At 42.9% G+C, this 20,911-nt stretch overlaps 1 protein-coding gene across 1 annotated transcript in view; it reads left to right on the top strand.

Moving 5' to 3' along the window:
* The window catches only part of AKIRIN2 (akirin 2), a 52,215-nt gene that overhangs the window by 9,738 nt on the left and 21,566 nt on the right, over positions 1–20,911 (top strand). Inside the window, exons 2-3 of the mRNA XM_085611099.1 lie at positions 18,483–18,623; positions 20,392–20,535. Of these exons, the coding sequence (XP_085467225.1) occupies positions 18,483–18,623; positions 20,392–20,535 (285 nt within the window). The remainder of the gene's footprint in view (positions 1–18,482; positions 18,624–20,391; positions 20,536–20,911) is intronic.

The raw sequence follows: 20,911 nt of genomic DNA, 5'->3' as shown, positions 1-20,911 counted from the left end.
ACATTATTAAAGGGAGACTAATGTTTGGAAGATGCTCCCTCAGTTGATGGGTGTAGGGTCTGGTAGGACTCCTTGGGGGCAGCGTACAAGGTTCTTCTTGGCGCCGATGGAATGGGGTTCGACATCTTTACTATCTCTCCCGAAATGATTGGTTAAGAACTGTTTGACGTTTAAATCTGAATATTTATTGAGCCAGCATTTCTGTGTTTCAGAAATTTCAGCTTTTCCCTATAATTGTAAATTTCTCTGTAAGGCGAGTCATAATGGAGGGCCTGGTGTGTCATACAAGTAGTTCGCAGAAAGCATGTTAGCCCCAGGGGGCCAGTGCAGAGATCTTAGAAAGTGAGGTTTATTTGTAAATCTAGAGAAACTAGAGGGTTGCATGCCCAGCCTTTACTTATTGTTGAACAACCTGATGTAGGTGCACGTGGCCTGGTTGTACACACATAATCTTTAAGAAGTTCCTATCTCTGCACACAGACATTGAGTGTCATAGGTTGCCAAGATCTGCTAAACAAGCCAATAACCAATGCATTGGCTATTTGTGAATTACACACCAACGCAAGAATGCCACACCCAGGGTGCATGGGCAAGAATGACTTCAGCTACGTGAGGGTATCGCTCCTCGACCAGTTTTCTGGGGGGGTGGGAGGGGGGAGAACGAACACAGGGAGGGTGCTTTATTCTTCCTTTCATATTGCTCTTCACACAAATTTCCTGTTTCATTTTATTAGCACAGTGCCACTTCAGACACCGTGCTCCAGCTTCAAGCAAGCTTCCGGAGTCCACGCCATTTTCATAATTTATTCACGGCATGGTAGCCGTGGCGTGGGTGTGAACTAATCAGCCGCTTGGGACAGCACCCTTTCCGAATGGTGAGAACTTCGGCCTAGCAGATGTGACGTCCATGTCCTTCATAAAATCACCCTATGCAGGTTTCCTTTAGCCCCCACCAAACTAATAAGGGCCACTCAGCAATCTCACCGCAACCCACTGCTGCCCTTACATGGCAATGAACACCCAGTGGCCAAAACATATGCATTGCCAGCGCGGAAGGTACTGGCAAAAACAGCATGCCACCCCCATCCAGTACGGGAGACCAACCAGCCTAGATGCACGCATCAAAACACAAGTAAGGTACTTCCACATATGTAAGTACAAACTACCACTTCTAAAAAAAAAAAAAAAAAAAAAAAATTAAAAAAAATTGTCTCCTATAAAGTGACACTTAGCCATGGTGAAGCTGCTTGAAGTTAACTGTGGCAATTACAAACAGTATTATTGGTAGTTTAGCTTTTTTTTTTTTTTTTTTACATTGTGCGTGTGTAAATAATGTTCAAAGAAAACAAATCCCTCTAAATATCTTGAAGGCTGTGGGCTCAAAGTTTTAACTCTTAAGGAACGCACCTACAGCGAAATGCATGTTGCATGTGTCTTTAATAGCTACAACAGACAATTTTGTACTTTAAATGCTAGCAGAAATTTTCAAAGTGAGGCAATAGCGTTAAGATGATTCTGGCAGCAAAATTGCTATGTTGGTAGTGGGTCTTAAGTTCTTAATGAGGCGACAAGCAATGAGGTTAACAAAATGTAGATCACAAATCCGTTCCACAATATTTATCACAGTGTATATGTATGACCTTGTTAGGAGGGCGAGCAGGTAACTCCAGGCCCCAGTGGAAATTATTCTTCAAATCCTTTTCCAAATCCTAGTTTTGGGTTTGTTGGTTACAGTGGGCACCAGTTTTGGGTTTGTTGGTTACAGTGGGTACTAGTTTACACCCGCTCTGGTGTGCAGCGGTTCGCCTTGCTGAGATTTCATATAGATTTTGTACAGAGAGTCCCACCGCATGACCATTTTCAGCTCAGGATTGACACTAAAGGAGTTGGTCACCTTGTCAGTCCCATTGCAGCACGACTTCCCTGATCCAAGTGTGTCATCTTGACTTGGATAGCATTTATGGTGGTAAACATCAGTGCTTTAACGCCTTCGCTGCTTTGTGTAGATCCATCAAGGTCTCTTTATTGAAACTAACAGTTAAATATAGGAAAATTTGAAAACTAGTTAAAAAAAAAAAACAGCCTTTTGTGTCAACGTTTTTACCCTTAACTTCTAATTATGCAAAAACCAAAGGAAATGATGGACGGCGTGTTGAACATTGCAAGCACTCACCCCCAGTCAACTGATCTGGGTTTAATCCATCGCCATTCTTTAGCCCACTCTGCCACCCTAGTTCAGACATGGCCATATGCAAATCAGTCTGACCCTGTGCCTCATGGGAACAGTCCAGCCCGAACTGCCAAGCCATGTCTTCCCTGGGCAGGAAACAAGCTTCCTAGGACCAGTTTCTGGCATTTCAGCCATCTTCAGCCAGGCTTGCTTGAATCCAGTGGCAAAGTGAGCAAGGGACTCACGTCTGAGCATACCCTGCCAATTTATGGCGAACAAAGCAAAAACCAAAGGAAATGATGGACGGAGTGTTGAACATTGCAAGCACTCACCCCCAGATCTGTTGACTGGGTGTGAGTGTTTGATTGGTTCTGATGCTCCGTCCATCACCACCCCCTTTTGAACCACTTCTTCTAATTATGACCGCTCTTTGAAAGCCATATACTGTTACATCCGCTGGACCTTCCTGGTTGCGGGGATATATAGGACTTGTAGGTTCACCAAGAACCCGACAAACCCAGTCAAAAACTGAGCAACAATTTGCAATGGTTTTTTATTATGTTCCGGGTATATAGCAATTATTGTGGGAAAATGTATACATGGAAAAATCGGTATGAAAGACACCTATGTATTTCTGAAATGGGAACAAATTATAGAGTTTAGAAACAGTACATATTTGCACATTTTCGAAATTGGGAATACTCGTACTAGCATGAGAATTATCGGTCATTTTTCAAAATGACATCTTTTTTACACAATGTCTTTCATTTGGAAGGCAGAAATGCATCAAAAATCAATAGGTAATAACAGTTGCTTTACAAATCTGGATTACGTTAAGTCTCCCGATAAAAAATGGTACCTCACTTGGGTGAGTAGGCATAGTGCCCTCGACAGGGAAATGGCTAAAAACCCAACGTGAACACACCACTTTTTCACAATGAAAATGTACCCTTTTTTTGCGAAGTCTCTAGCTGTAGTTTTTAACACTAGCTCTGCTGGCACCTAGGGAAACGTAGCAAACCTATAAATTTTTTAAAACTAGACACCCAGGGGAATCCAGGATGGGGTGACTTGACTGCCACCCACCAGGTTCTGTTACCCAGAATCCCATGCAAACCTAAAAAAATTGTCCCAATAAAACCACATTTCTGTTGTGGAAAGTTCTGGAATCCGCGTGGATCCACAAATTTCCACCCACCCCGCGTTCCCCAAAGTCTTCCTAGACAAATGGTACCTCACTTGTGTGGGTCGGCCTAGTGCCCGCAACAGGAAACTGCGCAAAACGCAACGTGGACACATCAATTTCGCAGTGAAAAATGACCCTTTTTTGGCAAAGTGCTTAGCTGTAGTTTGTGAACCCTAGCTCTGCCGGCACCTAGGGAAACCTACCAAGCTCACACATTTCTGAAAACTAGACACCTGGGAGCTTCCAGAGGTATGGCTTGTGTGGATCCCCCAACGTTTCCTTACCCAGAACCTCAGATTTAGCTGAAAATCACTTTTTTCACACATTTTTTTGTGGGAAAGTTGGGACGTCACCGGGCTCTCACAAATTTCCTGAGCATGGGGCCTAAAACACAGGTGACACCCCTTGCAAAACCATATCGTTTTGACATAATTAGTTGTTTGTTTCTACAGCGTGAGAATTTCGGCACAATATTGCAAGGAAAATGTGACAGACAATTTGAGGTTTGCAGGACATTGTGGAAAAAATAACTTTTTGGAATTCACAAGAGACATCACCATGAACTCCCATGGGTTTACGACAATATCTACAGTTGGTAGGTTATTCTTAGATGGAATGTACACCTTGGCAGAGAAACTTAAAAAGACAAAGATTCCTGCACAGCCATCTATTCCTCAAATGCACACACATACTGGTTGGATTTGGCGCGAGTGCTGGTTCAGTAAATACAATTTTATTAACCAGAGATTTCACAAAAATAAAATGCACTGTCCATAATTAAATGGACAAAAAAACGAACCAGCTCGTGAGCTGTAAAGCCACCGCAAGGCACCAACCGCTTTACAGGCCATTCACACACATTTCATACGTGATACACACAAGACCATTCACACCACCAGGCACAAAAACAATCCATTACAACATTCAAACAAAGGGACAAGGTACACCCTGCTTCAGAAAGACAAATATTACTGCACAGCCATCTAATCCTCAAGCACACACACATACTGGTTGGATTTGGCACGAGGGTGAGTTCAGTATATACAATTGTATTAGCAAGTGATTTCACAAAAATGAAATGCACTGTTAATAATTGAAAGGGCGAGAAACTGAACCATTGACTCACAGCTTGTGAGCTGTAAAGCCACGACAAGGCACAACCTCTTTACAGGCCATTCATACCCTTTCATACGTGTGACACATACAAAACCATTAACGCCGCAAGCCCATCCCATTACAACACTCACACCAGCAGACAGCGCTATTCAAGGACCCGTCACTTTCACACGCCCACATTCCTGACACAGCAACTGCACAAGCTGATGGATTGCGTGGAGTGGCACTCAGTTAGCAGTGTGTGTAGTGACCAGCAGCAAGTCACTACTCGCACACCGCCAGCCGAGCGCCAGTCCAGGCACACCGCCAGCCGAGCGCCAGTCCAGGCACACCGCCAGCCAAGCGCCAGTCCAGGCACACCGCCATCACATTTAGGATTTCTTTTAGACAACAATAAAAACACAAACAAATTGCAAATAGATACAAATCTACTAACACAAAATCTGAAACTAAATACATTGCACTAATGCCAACCTTGAAACGGAATCACATTTTTTAAAGAATACAGACCAGGCAGTTCACTTTACCACTCATTGATGCTTCCAAAAATTATTTTGCGTGTGGTACACTCTAAAACAAGCAGGGACCCACAGCCCGGGGTTAGGACACTCTGGGCAGTACATATGAGTCTCCTTCTGCGTACCTCTTCGCCAACAGACTCTACATCTCCTAGTGGGAAAGTCTTTTGAGGATGTGGGAGGAATGAAATCGGGAAAGTGGCGATCTTTCAATCGAGCCACATCCTCCACCACTCCAACTCTAGGAACACTTGCCTGTTCCACAACAACAAGGCTGCCTATCACAGATTGCTGAAACTGAACAAAAGTCAACTTTGATGCAGGAGAACACTCCTTGAACACAACCAAAGCATTGAAAGTTGCTAAATTAAAGATCTGGATGGCCAACTTCGTATACCAAACGTAAGCCTTACGAATAGCAGTGTAAGGTTCCAACCTCTGATCTACTCTTATCAACACCACCCATGTGCTTATTGTAGTCTAAAATGCACACAGGTTTGCGCACTTCATGTCGACAAATTTCACAGCTAGTAGTTCATCACTACGCAAGGAACTGCACTGTCGCCTCTGAAGTTTTCTGCAAACAAGCTCTTTTGTATAACCTTTACGGTTAGAGCGGATTGTGCCACAAGCAAAAGTGTCCACTTTGAAACATTCCTTAAACAATTGCACAGCAGTGTAGAAGTTATCAAGGTACAAATGGTGGCCTCTGTTAAACAGTCCTCTAGCAAGATCCCACACAATTTTCTCAGACACTCCAAAAGTGGACCGACAACCAGGGGGGTCAATAGTGGAATCACTACCAGTGTACACACGGAAATTAAAAACATATCCTGTCCTACTCTCATACAACATATAAAGCTTAATTCCATAGCGTGCCCTCTTGCTAGGGATGTACTGCCTAAAAACCAAACGGCCCTTGAACAAGACCAGACTCGTTAATAGATATTTCTTTCCCTGGAGTATAGATCTCTGAAAATCGATCTACAAAGTGATCAAGAACAGGCCAAATCTTGAAAAGACGGTCACATTCAGGGTGATCTCGTGGCAACGCCAAAGAATTATCAACAAAATGCAGCATCCGTAGCAAAAGTAAATACCGATCACGAGTCATAACTGCAGGAAATATGGCTGTTTCCTTATCAAACCCATCAAAGTCAAACCCAAAAACTTCTTCATCTTTTCCAAATTTGTGGGAGTCCACCGGGTAGCTCTAGAGTGGGGCCTAAGTTTGTCACTGTTGTCCCTCAAAAACTATTCCGCATACAAATTAGTCTGCTCCACCATCTCACCCAAAAATACATCATCCATAAACAACTTAAAAAAATGTATAGGCAAAAAATGTTCACAATCCACTCTACACCCTGCATCACCACTAAAGGCAGGCAGCACCGGCTGCACCATGTTTGGATCAACCCAGAGTCCAGCACTTCCAGTAGGAAGCCTAGCAGCCTCAGGCTGCAATCCAGATGCCTCTTGCACCATCGGCACAGCAGTATCCTCCTCTAAAACAGGCACTTCATCCGCACTGAGAGTAGCTTCATCTGCACTGAGAGTACCTTCATCATCCGATGATTCCATGTGGAGAGAACTCACTGCCTGAATCTTCCCCTCCCTCCTCTCCCTCAGACGCACTGTCAGTCTCATAATCCTGCTCAGAGGAAGATTCAAGAAGCATACCAACCACCTGCTGATCAGTCATTCTACGGCTAGCCATACTGCTTATTAATAAAAGTAACTTGTCAAACAAGTCAACAACAACAAACACTTTGAAAAATAACTAATAAACAAAATGCACCATTATCAGAAATACCTATATAGTCCAAAACGATACCACTCACTTGCCAGAAGCAGCTAAATTCACCACCACCTACTCTGCACAGACACAGTATGGATCAACAATATCCCACTAAAAAAAAAGGGAAAGGAAAATTACACATAAGACAATGCAAAACACATCGCAAAGAATTCCATGCACAAAACACTAACTAAATAAGCTGCCATTATGACACCACTTACAAAAAAATTCATCCATACGTGACAAAAATCCTCATTTGGAGAAAATACAACAAATATTTTTCTTACCAAAAAAATGCAACTGTGCAAAACTGCAGAACACCACTGTCGAAATAGCAAACAGGAATCAAAAGCTTTACACTAGAATAAAACATTACAATCACATATGCAAATAATGCACCAGCACCAGTCAACACACATTGCACCAGCCAAGCTAAGGGGTAGGTGGGCCTAAGAGTATAACTAAAATATTCACCCCCGTAAAAGGGGAGAAACCCTTGCCCTTGAGGCCACTCCCAAACACAAAAATTAAAAAAAAAAAAACAGGCGTCTAGTGGCTTCTGCCCCCCTTGAGGGCAGATGCGCCTAAAACATACTGCTATTCTGCAACCCAAAGAGGGCAGAAATGACCACAATCATCCTCCCATAAAGGGGAGCTACCCTTATCCAAGGGGCCGCTCCCCAACATAAAAAAAAACCCAGGTGGCCTAGTGCCCCTACAAAAAAACAAATCGGCCGATCTGCCCCTCGGGGTGGCAGAAACGGCCAAATGAATGCTCACCGAATGGGAGCAACCCTTGCCCAAGGGGCCACGCCCTACAAAAGAATCCCTGGTGGTCTAGTGGGCCCAATTTTTTTTAAAAAAGCATGGCGATCTGGCCCCCTGCGGGGCAGCCACAGCCACAAATATTGACCCCAAAGGAGAGTGACCCTTGCCCAAGGGGTCACTCTCCACAAATAATCCCTGGTGGGCCCTACATTAAACGAGCATTTGCAATGCAATCGGTCTCGCCTTTGGGACCTTATATGTACTTGGCGATGCAGCACATTAGCCTGCGCCCTGAAACATCTGCTGCTGTTTGACATGGAGGGAAAGCAAGCACCAAACTGCGTGACACGCCAAGTATTGGAACACACAGGGAGAAATATTGCCTTTCAGCGGGAAATGGTATAGTCCAAAGCTCTGTTTTTAATCTAAAATCTGGGCCTTCGGTGGTCATATCACTGAAAATACTAAATTAAAAAAAATATTGTCTATGGGTGCTCATGGAAGACAATTTCTATGGACTGAGAACTAGAGAATGCTGAAGTGATTCTGGTATTTTACTGACCTCTGCTGGTCGTTTTCTATCAAGAAAGTTAAATAGTCAGTTGATCAGAAAAAAAAGTCCCTAAGCGGAAGCAGGCAAGTCCTAGGGCTGATCTCCAAAGCCCACAAACCATATAAAAATATAAGTATATACAAGAGGTCTCGAATGCTCGGCCTCAAAATAGCGAAATATGCCCTCTTCTCTCTTTCCCCCCCCCCCCACCCTACCCCCCAATGGGGGCAGACTGCCAAAATCATAAGCCCCCAAAGGGGAGTGACCCTTGCCCAAGGGGCCACTCCCCACTGCATTAATGTTGAATGGCCAAAGGGCCGATTTAAAAAAAAAAAAAAGAAAAAAAGTCTGCACCCCCCCCCCCCCCCCCCCCCCCTTACGGGGGCAGACAAAGCAAGGATATATTGCACCCAAAAGGGGGAGCGACCCTTGCCTAAGGGGCCGCTCCTCTCCCCCACACAACAAAATCATGGCTCTTTAAAAAAGAAAAAAAATCCCTGGCGTCTAGTGGGCATCCCTACTGCACGATCGTGCAGCAAGAATGCACAAAAGAAGCATTGAGGGAAAGGAAAACCCTTTCCTTTCCCTCGATGTCTCTTTTGAGAAACCCCCCCCCCCCCTATCCCCCCACCCCAGCCCCAGGACTTACCTCTTAGTTCACCGGCGCGCAGGAAGCAAATGGCTTCCTGCGCGTCGGTGATCCAAGGGAAACCTCAAAGATGTCAGCGCGCCTCGCTCGCTGACGTCTTTGATGACGCAGGGTGAGGCAGGGGAACTTCCCCAGAAAAAAACCCAGATCGGCCGCCCACGGGGGGGGGGGGGGGGAGCGCCAGCGCTTCCCCCCCGTGGGTGGGTGTCATGACGAGCTGGGCTCGTCATAAGCACACGGCGACTGTGTGCCATGACGAGCCCAGCTCGTCATGAGCACCGAACGGGTTAAAACAAGGTGGCATTAATAGAATGTGTACCCCTGTAATCTGTCTCTCACAGTTAATCATCCACCAAACTGCATCTCCATACACACAAACTGCAACTCGGTCATCACACGTCATGGGAACACTACCCACATAGGATCAAAACAAAAAACCTGCCTTTTAACACACTTTACACGGTGTAGTGTGCTACCCATGTAGGCAAGCGCGTTGGCACCCATACATAGGCAATGTAAGAGCTGTAGAAATAGTGCAATAAAACTTCCTCAGTAAATACACTACTCTACCCTAACCACCACCCTGCTACCACTACCCTTACCACAATTCTACCAAACCCTAATCATCCCCTCGCGCCCTTCCGCCACCCTTTCGCTCTGCATGGCTCTCAATTCATGTAGAAGCACTTCCTTTTTTTTACTTTTTTTTTTTTTTTTTTTTTTTTTTTTATATATATATATTTTTTTAAAACAACCATTTTCAACTTTTTGCTTGCATGTTGTTTTCATGGAAAGTTGTGGTCTACGTTTTTGTACTTTCGAGTAACTTGTTGGCTGAAACTAGGTATCTAGTAATGATTAGTTTTTATAAAAGATAAAGAAACATTTACATGTCGTAACAGTGGTTACTGTATCTGTGGCGGGTATTGCGGGTTTCCATTTTTCTGTGCCACAATAGTAGTTGCTCGTAAGTTGGCTCACTTAAGTTAACCCCTTTATGTACTTGGGTCAAGGTGTGTTTTAGTTGGTGGTAGTGATTTTGAAATGCCAGTACAGCAGGATGTAAATAAAACGCAATGTAATTTGCCTATTATGATCTGTCACTTTAAAACTAATGAGTCCAAATTTACATGGAAGTAAAATAATTTCGATTTTATAAAGGAGCAGCTGGTACCACCTTTTGATTTTTGAAAAGAAAGAGTTTGTGTTTTCACCAAAACATTTTCTTTCGAGCTACGGAACTCCATCTGTCGACCTCTGCACTAAAGTGGTTAAACTCACTGAGCTGTCTTGTGTCTGCGAGCTGGCATAGTGAGTGAAATTGTCACCAGGGCCCCATAATACACAGGTTTCCCACTTATCTTTATATTGCTGCAGTTATCACGAAACAGCAACATTTATTGCAGACTATTAGAGAAATACTGAACTGTTTGTAGCAAAAGGTTAATTATAATGGTCAAAATTGTATGCAACATTTAGACTGTCAGAATATCCCGAAGGATAGTAAATAAAGGTGAGTATAGTTTTATTTGCGTTCCTAACTCATCTATTTATCTTGAAGATATGTATCTTTGAGGTATGTAGATGTAGAATTTGGAATTAAATCTATACTTGCCTTTATATGTCCATTTGTGATATTGGATTTATTAGTCAATATTCTGGATTTGATATTTTGACTTCACTCAATATTGTGACATACATATGGGTAGTCACTACTTGTAACTCTGCACTGTGTGGCCGCTGTTGTGATTTGTCTCTAATGTGGCCACTACTGTTAACAATTGTCTAAGTCCTTAGTAGCTCAGGACTGTTTTCATCGATCAGAAGTAACTTGTTATAGAAAAGGCTGGAAACCCTCAGCTTTAAGCCAAGTTTCTAAAACTTAGTTCAGCCTTTGATAAGAATAATTAAGTTTCTTACTGTGATTGAGAAGTCTGTCAAAGCGTCTTTTAAGCGGTGCCCACTGAGAGCAGCATCCCACCTTCACTTTACATCAAGGACACCCAACTGCTGGCGTTCTACACCTTCAGATTGTCTCTTCTCGAAAGATCAGCTCACTTTGGATCGAAGAGTCTCACTCTTCTTTATTTTATTTTTTTCCCCAGCAGCAAAAATATCACACTATGGGCATGATCAATATTTTTTGAACTCCTGCATCAAAAAGGACGACCAGGAGGATTTCAAGCGATCTCGTGGGACTCCGTTATTCTCGGGTTGTCTCATTAGGTGAAAGAAACAATTTTTTCAATTTGTAACTATTTATGGACAAATGGCATCAGTTATTTTCAATTTTCCACAATGCCTTTTTACTAACGATACATACTGTGAAAGAGCTGAATAACAATAGTTGTTGCATAGCCATTTTTGTGCATCATGATATAGCATGAGTTTGAGTGTGCCAAATAGATGGACTTTTATTACCTGCTTGGAGTTTAGTTGAACATAACATTTGCTAGTCTGTCAAGTAGTTAGAGTAGTTCAAAGGCTCACCAAGCAGTAGTGACTTGACATCAGGTCCCAATCCCTATTGCCTGTGTAGTCCGCCAAGGTTCCATATTGTCTCCTGTCATGTTCAACCTTTGCATGGTGCTGCATAAAATAAATGGCATTAACATTCATCATTGTGCTGATGATCCACAACTCTGCTTAAGTCTCCTGTGCTTCAGACATGGCAACGCCACAGACACTACTTGCACTGCATTCCAGACCTTAATGTCCAGCGGCTACTTGATGCTCAACCCAACTGAGACAGAATTCCTTTTGCTTGCCAAGAACAACAAACTTGCGATACAAACCTTGCTCGGTGACTCAAAGCTTGATGGCTTTAAATGTCAAATTTTACCGAATGTCAAGTCACTTGGATTTGTGGACCACCAACCTTAAGATACACATTGCTAATAAACAGTTGATACTAGCTTTCCCCTTAAAAAAAATAAATAAGTCAGGCCATTCATCCAGAAAAGGACTTCAGAACTGCTGTCCAACACCTCGTACTCTTGCATCAGGATGTTGATAGTGCCCTACTCCATGGCCTTCCAGGCTCTATGGTAGTACCTCTTAGGAGCTTACTACTCGCCGTAGCAAGTCTCATTTCGGGGGCAGAAGAAATATCACATTACTGCTAGCCTGATGGAACTTCATTGACTCTTTATGCAGGCCTCACCATCTTTAAAACCAGTTTTAAGACTTAGTCATAACGACCAGCACCGCTGCTTATCTTGCAGACAAGCTCACCATCTCTGGTAGTTTCCAGCATTCCCACAGCCAGGACACAATCAGACTGCAGACTCAGAAGTGTGATTTAAGAAAAAGCAAGACCGCAGGCCATGTCTATGCGCCCATGATCTGTAACGGCATCCTGTATCCATTAGCATCGCCCAATGCTACCCTAATTACGGAAAGAGTTGAAAGAACACCAGGTAACGATGCATTAATAGTACCCCCCCACCCACTTCCTCGCCCATTACTCGTTGACTTTGTGCTTGTCTGTGACCATATACAGTGTCCGCTGCCTTTTGTGATATAGAAATACATATACATGCATACATTCTGTTTTCGATTAGAATCTTCACATTTTGTTTTTCTTTCATAAGGAGGGTGAGTTCCACTGCCATTTTTTCATTGTTTTATTAAGTAAATAAATTTTCATGCTTGGACACTAATTTGGTGGTGGTAAAGATGACGTCAGCCATTCAAAGAAAACTACATTCTGAACGTTATGGAAGACTAGTTATGGGTCCAAATACATCGCCTTGAAGTATGTGCATTGAAACTATTATTATTTGGGCAGCAAGTGACTAGAGATTTACCTCCATACTATCTATGGAGGCAACCCCCCACTCGGGTTGTCAAACTCTTGAGTTGTGAAATGAGAACTTTAGCAGGTTTGAAAGATCCACCGAACTGCAAACTGCTGACCTTTAAGTGAGTTCCTCTGAATATAAAACCACTTTGCAGATTGAAATGATTGCTTTTCCAATAAAATTGAAAGGACAACAAACTCTCCTATGGTACACTTTCGTACTTTGCTTCTATTCTTCTGAATGCATTCCCTTATTGAAGTGAATTCTGGGAGCAAAATTTCCTTCTTCAAACCTGTTTATTGAAATGGTCAGCAATGCAAGCCAAGCTTGCTGCTCACCATATTTCCTTAGGACTCACTCTGTTAGTAAAGACTTCCATTAATGAACACTGCCCGTTTGAACATCTTAAGTATATGGATTCATGTCTTACTGTAGCAGCAGACAGCACTGTTTCCCATAACCAGACTATGGCACCAAACTGGCGATTTTAAAGAGTGTGTGCTGCAGGGACTGCACCTATTTGTGAAGGGTACAAAATAAACCTGAACACGGAAAGTTGTGAATTATATTTTGCCATGAGCGCATATAAATACATTTATTTGCCCATGCCAAAATCTGCTTCATGATTGCGAATTCTACCTGCCCACACCACCCTTTTCTCACCCCAGAAAACACATCTCCTGCCCATATCCAGAGTAAATTTCCAACGTGGAAAGAGATTGGAGTTAATCAATACCTTTTTAATATGAAATGGGGTGCAGAATGGGTTTTCTATTAAAAGCCTTTCTTCTAAAAATTAGTTGACTTGCTTGTTTCACCTATCCTCTTCTTAACATCCGCCTCCTAAGCATTGGCAGAGCCAATAGGTCTCCCCTATGTAAGACCTATTGGCTTTGCCAATGTCTTTCAGCCATTTTCTCCAGCAATGTGGCCAGAAGTTAGTGGCGTATAGTAGTACATTTATGGTTGCAAGTAACTCAAGAATCAATAGATACAGCAGCGTTAAAGCAACATAAATTAGCTGTGTTCATGTGTTAAAAGTAGAAAAGCACATTGCACGTCCAGGAATAATTCTGAAACGCTTATAAAATAAAGTGTGTTGCAAAAAGAGGAGGAAGAACACTTACTTGGTCCGTGCTCCAGTGATGAGCTAACGCAAGAAAGGAAGCCTTTGAGAGCAAGCAATCGAAAGATTGCAAATGAGTGACAACCGAAACAACTAATGGTTTGATGGGACGGGTTGTATGCCCACTGAATTGTAAAATAGGTCTCACAGCACATGCGCTGTGTAGTCGAGACCTAGAAATAAGAGGCATAGTGCTCCCAGCAGTGAGTGGCAGATGGAGCTCTAAAGTAGGTGTAGAATCCAGAGTTGTCATTCAATGCAGCCTTCTTTTAACTTTCGAGTTACTGGACGCTCGGCACCTTCCCTGTAGCTCACCACTTGAATCCAACTGAAAGTGTAGGTATCTGGGGGTGGAATCGAAACAGATCTGTTAACTTCTACTGATGCTGCACTAATTACACGTGGTTCACCTGTTTCCTCAGGGTGTTTTATTGGTACTTTAGATATCTTCAGCACAAGAGTCTTGCTTGAAATGTGCTGATGTGCAGTGCGCACCACTGCACGTGAGACAGTGCAGCGTACCCGATGAGCAGAAATATTGGATGAGGTTGGAAAATGTCTAGTACCTAGCCTGATTATATATACAAGGCACTTTTTATGCCGAGGGTGGTAAATATATAGCACTGTTTCCGAGAAAAGGTGTAGAGTTTCACTTTTCCCCGGTTGTGGGATCATGTCGGGGGACCTGGTCATTCCAGCACTTGGAGATGGCACTGTACCTGGGGAGAGGAGGTGGGTTAATTTCTGGAAAGGATACAGATTCCTACGCAAATACCTGATCTCTCCTGTATGTCCAGTGCAAACTGACCGCTGTACTGTACTTTTTAAGGAGCTACTTTTTAGGTCTCGCCTGACCCAGCGCATGCGCTGGTCTGGCGAGACATTTTGTGAGGGCTCCAAAAAGTGCTACCAGGCCAGCTTAGAGCTACAGTGCATGCGCGCGCGCCGCGATTGACCTCAATAATTTTCATGTTTTTGATGTTTGATCGCGATCACTTTCGCGGCCGCTTGTTTATTTTGCAAATGCATTTTCTACAATTATGCAATATTCATCTCCTTAAATTTAGAAACTATATTTGGTGGTTTATAATCCTCTTCGTTACCAAGCAGCGGTATTAAACGCCTGGTTTCATGATTTACTTATTCACTATTAAGTTCCAGCTCTTCTTGGTATAATTAGCATGAAGCCCCCACAGGACATTTTATCAGAAGTTGAATCATCTCTGTTAAAAGACCGTGCGCCTCGTATCGCCTTTCTTTTCTCAAGTGGTGTTAGTTGTATTCTCGGTGTCAGAGACTTTCTTATTTCCCAGCTTAACTATCACTTACTTCTGTGTACTAAACGACTACGGGGGAAATTGTATGTGGGATTAGGCCATTAGGCGTGCCATAATTGATGAAGTGCTGTTATTGTTGACGTCTGCCTTTTCCAAAACAAATGTATTTGGGGTCAAACCTCATAAAGCATAAACAAGTGAGTTTTGCACTACTATAACAAAAACACATTATGATGATAAATGTATAACCATCACATTGCGTTAAAACCATATTAAAAATCATAATAAAATTCAGTTTCATAATTTAAATATATCCTTATACATTTTATATAAAATTTGTGGCTGTGCTCCGTAAAAAAAAAAAAAATGCCAACTCTAGCAGTTTCTAGGATAAAGACGTTTTAGTAACCATGCTTACCATTTCTATTAGACAATTTCTTCATCTGGTATCACTTGGACAGAAGGAATCTGGATATGCCAAATACGTATACCTCTCCAGTATCCGCCCTCAAAACTCTTAAGGCTGATTGGTAGTGTCTTGCCAATCGAGCGACATACAGGTGCTATCCATTTACTATGTTGGATGTTATATGCTATGCAAAACCAGCATTTGCAATGCAATAGGTCTCGCATTTACGCAAGTTTAAGCTATTGGCATTGTAAATGACAATGCCTTTTATTTATGGTTTTGTTTTTGAAACCTAAATAAAAGGTGTCATTTACAATGCCAATAGCTTAAACTCGCGTAAATGCGAGACCTATTGCATTGCAAATGCTTGTTTCTTTTGGTTCACGCATTCCATCCGAGTGAATGTTTTCTAGTTCTTTCTCGTATGCTTCTTCTTCTGCCAAATCTACCATGTGCTCTGCGTTGCAGTCTTCCTCATGTTGCAAGCTTTGTACTTCTCCCCTGCTGAACTCCCTGTCGCTCTTTCCCCCAGTGTTGCTTTTTCGCTTGTGCGCATCTACCCACCTCAAGTGGCTCTCTGGCGCTGTCTCTCTCGAAATTTATTTTCGTGCCAGGGTCACTTCAGCTGTGGCCAACGTGTTTTATCAACATAGGGGCATTACAAATTGACATAGCTGTTTACATTACGGCTGGCACCCCTGCCTGATGCCCTGAGGTGATCTTTGCTGATGATCTTACAGATGGAGGCCACTATTGCAACGGTAATAGTTTTAGTAGCTCTTGCTAATTGTCATTGAACATAAGTAGCTGTTATGCAAAAGGTTGAAGATCCCTGATCTAGTTCATAACGTTTTGTTTGTTTCTTTCCCTACTGGTGTTCTTTTTAGGCCACAGCTGCACAGCTTTAGGTGTATGTTGGTCATACCTATCATTTCCAGTATACCTATTGGTGTTGGTTCTCTTTATCTATTTTAGATATTTTCTCTTCTCTTAATGACTTTATCTCCATTCTCGTTTGTCCAGCTTAAAAGTATTTTGATCTTGTGTGATCTGATTGCTTGATTTGCATTTTTCCACTGCTGATGTTGCTTGCATGCAGGGAACTACGTTAGTTTTCATACAGGTGCATGTATACATCTCTCTCTCTCTTCTGATTGCTGATACGCCCCTTTCACTTAGGCAGAAGTGTTGCATCATGCTCGCGTCGAGAGGTGATGGCAATCTTGGAATGGTTATCCTTTTACAGAAAACCAATTCTTGGGTTGCCAGCCAGGCATTCACATGTCGATCCAGACAAACCTTTACAAAGCCAATAGCTTAGCTACTTAAAGTTGACCTATTTGTTTACTAATGGTTGTTAAAACTGAGATCCTGATTCAACAGATCAGGCCTTGAGTTTTAATTAAGAGATTGTGCTCACTTGGCAGACTTCTATTGAGTAGATGCAGGAAAGGGATTGGCTGGTGCTGGAGGGCATGTAAAACTTAGTGTTCCCACCTCATTGCAACTTGATATTTAGTAAAAGTGAACATATGTTTTCCTACAATGGTGGGCTTCAGGTGCATTGGTCCAACTGTCAGTCCTGATTTTCCAAGAGGAGGATTTTTTTTTTTTTATCAATCCTGAGACAAACGTAAGACCAGTGCATTGAAATTACCATTTGGAAAGATAGCTAAAGCAATCTAGTCGAAAGGATTTTTTTTTATCACATAAGTATATCTGAATATACAAACCAGCTTTGGGTTGGTAGCCTTCATGCTTTGGTCTGTTCAACTGTCATTTACATCCACAAATTTCATCGCTCTCACTTTCTACCCTTCTCTTGTGCTGCCACAGACTTGCTGTTCATTGGCAATGTAATCCTTCTTTCTCTTTCTCACTCAGTTCTTGTCCCACTACATTGCCCCCAGGTCCACCCCTTCATTATCTCCAGCCCTCCCCCATCACAATTCTTGCCCTCCAACCTCAATTAGTCCGCTCTTCTGACATCATTCTCCTCTCTCTACTCTGCACCAAGATTCTGTTTTTTGTTTGGTCTTTTAGGGTTGGGGGGTTTGTCCTTTACTTGCCAGTCTGTCTGTATTCTGTCATCCAGCCCATGTAATACCAGTCCGAACACCACCAATCACACTTTTTTTACAACCTGCTTACAGCTGGGATTGCAGAGTGGTTTGTCAGTGCTTAAAGAAAATCCTTGAGCCTTATGCGATCATCGGATATACATTTTCTTTTCCATCGCCTGTTTGTTAATTAGGCCCTCTATACTCCACATAGGCCCCGAGTCTGATGTGGTCTGCTCCGACCGCAGCGGAATTGCCCATTCTAATTACTTTCCGACCGAGCCATTTCGATGGGCTCGGTCGGAAGGGAATCTGAATCGCTTTTCCGAATGGCCTCCGGCTCATTCCACCGGAGGGATTACGATGGCAGCTTCTGTGCTGGTCTTTCCGACACAGCAAGACATTGGACAATCGTCTTTGGGAGCCCCCAGCAGGGCCCCCATGGGTGCAAGGTTGCCGAATGGTGGCCTAGGGGACACTTATGGTACCCCCCGTTGATCCCTGCATCTGGTGGCAGGCACCTTGAGGTGCCAGCCAAGAGGTGCAGGGATGAACTGCACCTCTGCTCTTTGATGTGAGAGCATGCATTCTGTTTGGAATGCATGCTCCCCTTGTAAAGAATATGCATGCCACTGAACAGGGTTCTGTCGCATCCTACTTCTTGGGCTGGAACTGACGACAGGAGGTCATTCGGTTCTAGTTCCAAGCCAATGTTTGGCGGACTCCAGTCCATGCGACATTGCAATCTGGCCCATAGTTTTAAAAACAAATGTTTGAAATGCTGTGCAAGCAATAGTAGTCCGTTATGTGCAATGGCTAGGGTACACCTCTGCCTCCTCTCTACAGCATTCCATACCAAAGTTGAATTGGCTTATCAGAATACTAACGTTTTGAAGAAATGTGGGCATACCTTATTAATGCTTAATATGAAGGTTGAGTGGAGAATTCGTGGCTCTGAGGACGTGATTTATTCTATCTGTTAACTTTACTTCCAATGTTGGGGACTTATAAGCATGCCATGTTTTTGATGATTGGCTTGTTTCTTCCAGAACAAATTCTGTACAACATTAAACAAGAGTATAAACGTATGCAAAAGAGAAGACATTTAGAAAATAGTTTCCAGCCGACTGATCCGTGTTCTACTGATGGACATCCACACCCTTTTCTCCTCACAGGACCAGCGTTGCCCAGTGAGTCTCACATTTATTAAATTGCCTTCAATGTTATGTAGTAGTATTTTTTTTTTTGAATGTTCTATGCTTATTTTTTTTTCTCATTCCCCCAACTTTCCTCCACACACCCCTCCCAGCTTTTAAAATCACAGACTAACACCCAGCATCTATTGTTGTATGCCTACTACGTCCCATTGTATGGCCCAAGTCCATTTTGGGACCACTGACTGCATGGGATGGGTTCTGGTACATGGGTATACACACTATGAGGGAGGAGAACAACTCACTTTACCAGAATTTTGTACAAGGTGTGGAAGGCTTTTCAGAGGAACATGGTAGAAATTTGCTCCTCTACAGCTGCTCTTACCAAAATGTTTGCCAACTCAAGGTTCCTTTATCTGCCGAAAACGCATCCTATTCTTTAGATAGATTTTGCTATCTGGCCTGGCTGTGGACAACTGGGGCATTGCACACCCTAATTTTTCTGCTATTCTTGGGCATCACAGTTAACAGTAGTTATTGAATAGGCATTTGCATCCCAGCTGGAAGCAGTCTTAAGGACTGACAGGCATGCAGTTCGAAGTCAAATATACCCAATTGTGCTGTATGGTACGATACAAGGAGAGGCATCCACCTCACCGCATTGGCAGTCAGAAATTGGGGCGAGGTAACCAAGAAGATGTGAAAACAAAATAGACTGCCACTTACATGCTGCTATGGACTTGCAAGAGTCTTAATGAATTGAGTAAGCAACGGATCCCCATCAATGGGGCATTATTGTTATTTCGACCATGATAGAGGTGCCTAATACAAAATATCTATAATAATTTGAACCTTTAAAAAGAGTTTGATCTGTACTCACGTAAATGTTCAGATACCTACAACTCAGACATGCCCCGTCTGTGTATGTAGAAAGGAATACCCTGATGCAGAATGGTACTCTTTGAACCATTGATCAAAATACTATCTAATAAACAAAACCTTGACGAGCAATACGCTCAGTGACCTAAACACTTTAAAGGATAAATGACAGCAGGTACTTGGGAAAGGATAAATGACAGCAGGTACTTGGGAACTTGGATGACTAAGTGGAAGGAGGCCCAAATGTACCCTTTGACGGTTGTGAGCAAGGCAAGGTTTTGACTAATACAGTGAAGGTACTGCATAGAATATGCAAAACTTGAAATTTATTGTACCAAATTGTAAAGGTAGATAATTGACTATGCTTGCGCAGCTGTGACCATGTGGAACATTTTTCACTTAGTATTTATCTGCCCGAAGCTAATAAGTAAATACGGAACTGCTTGGTTCATTACATAAACAAAATTAGAAGGTGCAAAAGCAGTGGTCTTCGAGTTTGGGACAAGAGCACACTGCCAAATTATGCAAAAAGTCTCATGAGACTTTGTCGTAATGGTGGTACGCAGAGACTTAGCTAAACAATGGGGCAGCTATAGAGACCCAAAAATGGCAGAATGACTGTTGGGCATGAATTGGTTTATGGCAGTGGGCTAGTGTTGTGTGGTTGGGGTGGGGTATGGTGTCGTGGTTGGGATGGTGTGGCTGAGTTGGGCTGTTGTAAGATGGCTGGCATTGGGTGGTGGGTCTGGGCTGGTGTGGCACTGGTGTGACCAGATTGGACTGATGTGGATAGGTGGGTCTGTTTTGTGTGTGGCAGTGTTGGTGGGGTGTAGCTTGGTTGGTGGAGTGGCTGGTTCGGGGTGGCAGAGGTGGGGGTGGGGGAGTTGGCACTATTTCTAACCGTATTGTTACTTTGAACAAAAAGGCACATCACCATCATCTCCGCTGAAAAAAGAGCAGCCGCTTTTTACTCTGAGACAAGTTGGTATGATCTGTGAGCGTTTGCTGAAAGAACGTGAAGAAAAGGTCCGTGAAGAGTATGAAGAAATTTTGACCACAAAACTTGCAGGTTGGTTATTTATTTGGCTTTATGAATGTTGCTTGTGTTATCCATTCATGCCACTTAGTTTTGGAGCGATAAAAAGAGACTTGTGTGCTACCTGGTTTACGAGCTTTGCCATTGGTTGAACTACTGAGGTATGCTAGAGCGGTGCTGTACAAAACAATTGTGTTGATAACCACAGTAATGGTTATTCGTGCTTCATCCATGGCATTGCTGTGAAATTCTGTCTCTAAAATGTTGGTATATGTCATTTTTTCCTTGGTGTTTAGGAAGCAGTGTCATTGTATTGGCTGACTGTAACCCATATACCTCATGACCCAATAGTTCTACTGCAGAGAGTGCTCCTTGGTAGGGAACTTAAGTGTCCCCCAAAGCAATAAAA

Source organism: Triturus cristatus, chromosome 6 (genome assembly GCF_964204655.1).
Source record: "Triturus cristatus chromosome 6, aTriCri1.1, whole genome shotgun sequence".
In the NCBI taxonomy this organism is placed as follows: domain Eukaryota; kingdom Metazoa; phylum Chordata; class Amphibia; order Caudata; family Salamandridae; genus Triturus; species Triturus cristatus.
This window is presented reverse-complemented; position numbering and strand designations above follow the sequence as displayed.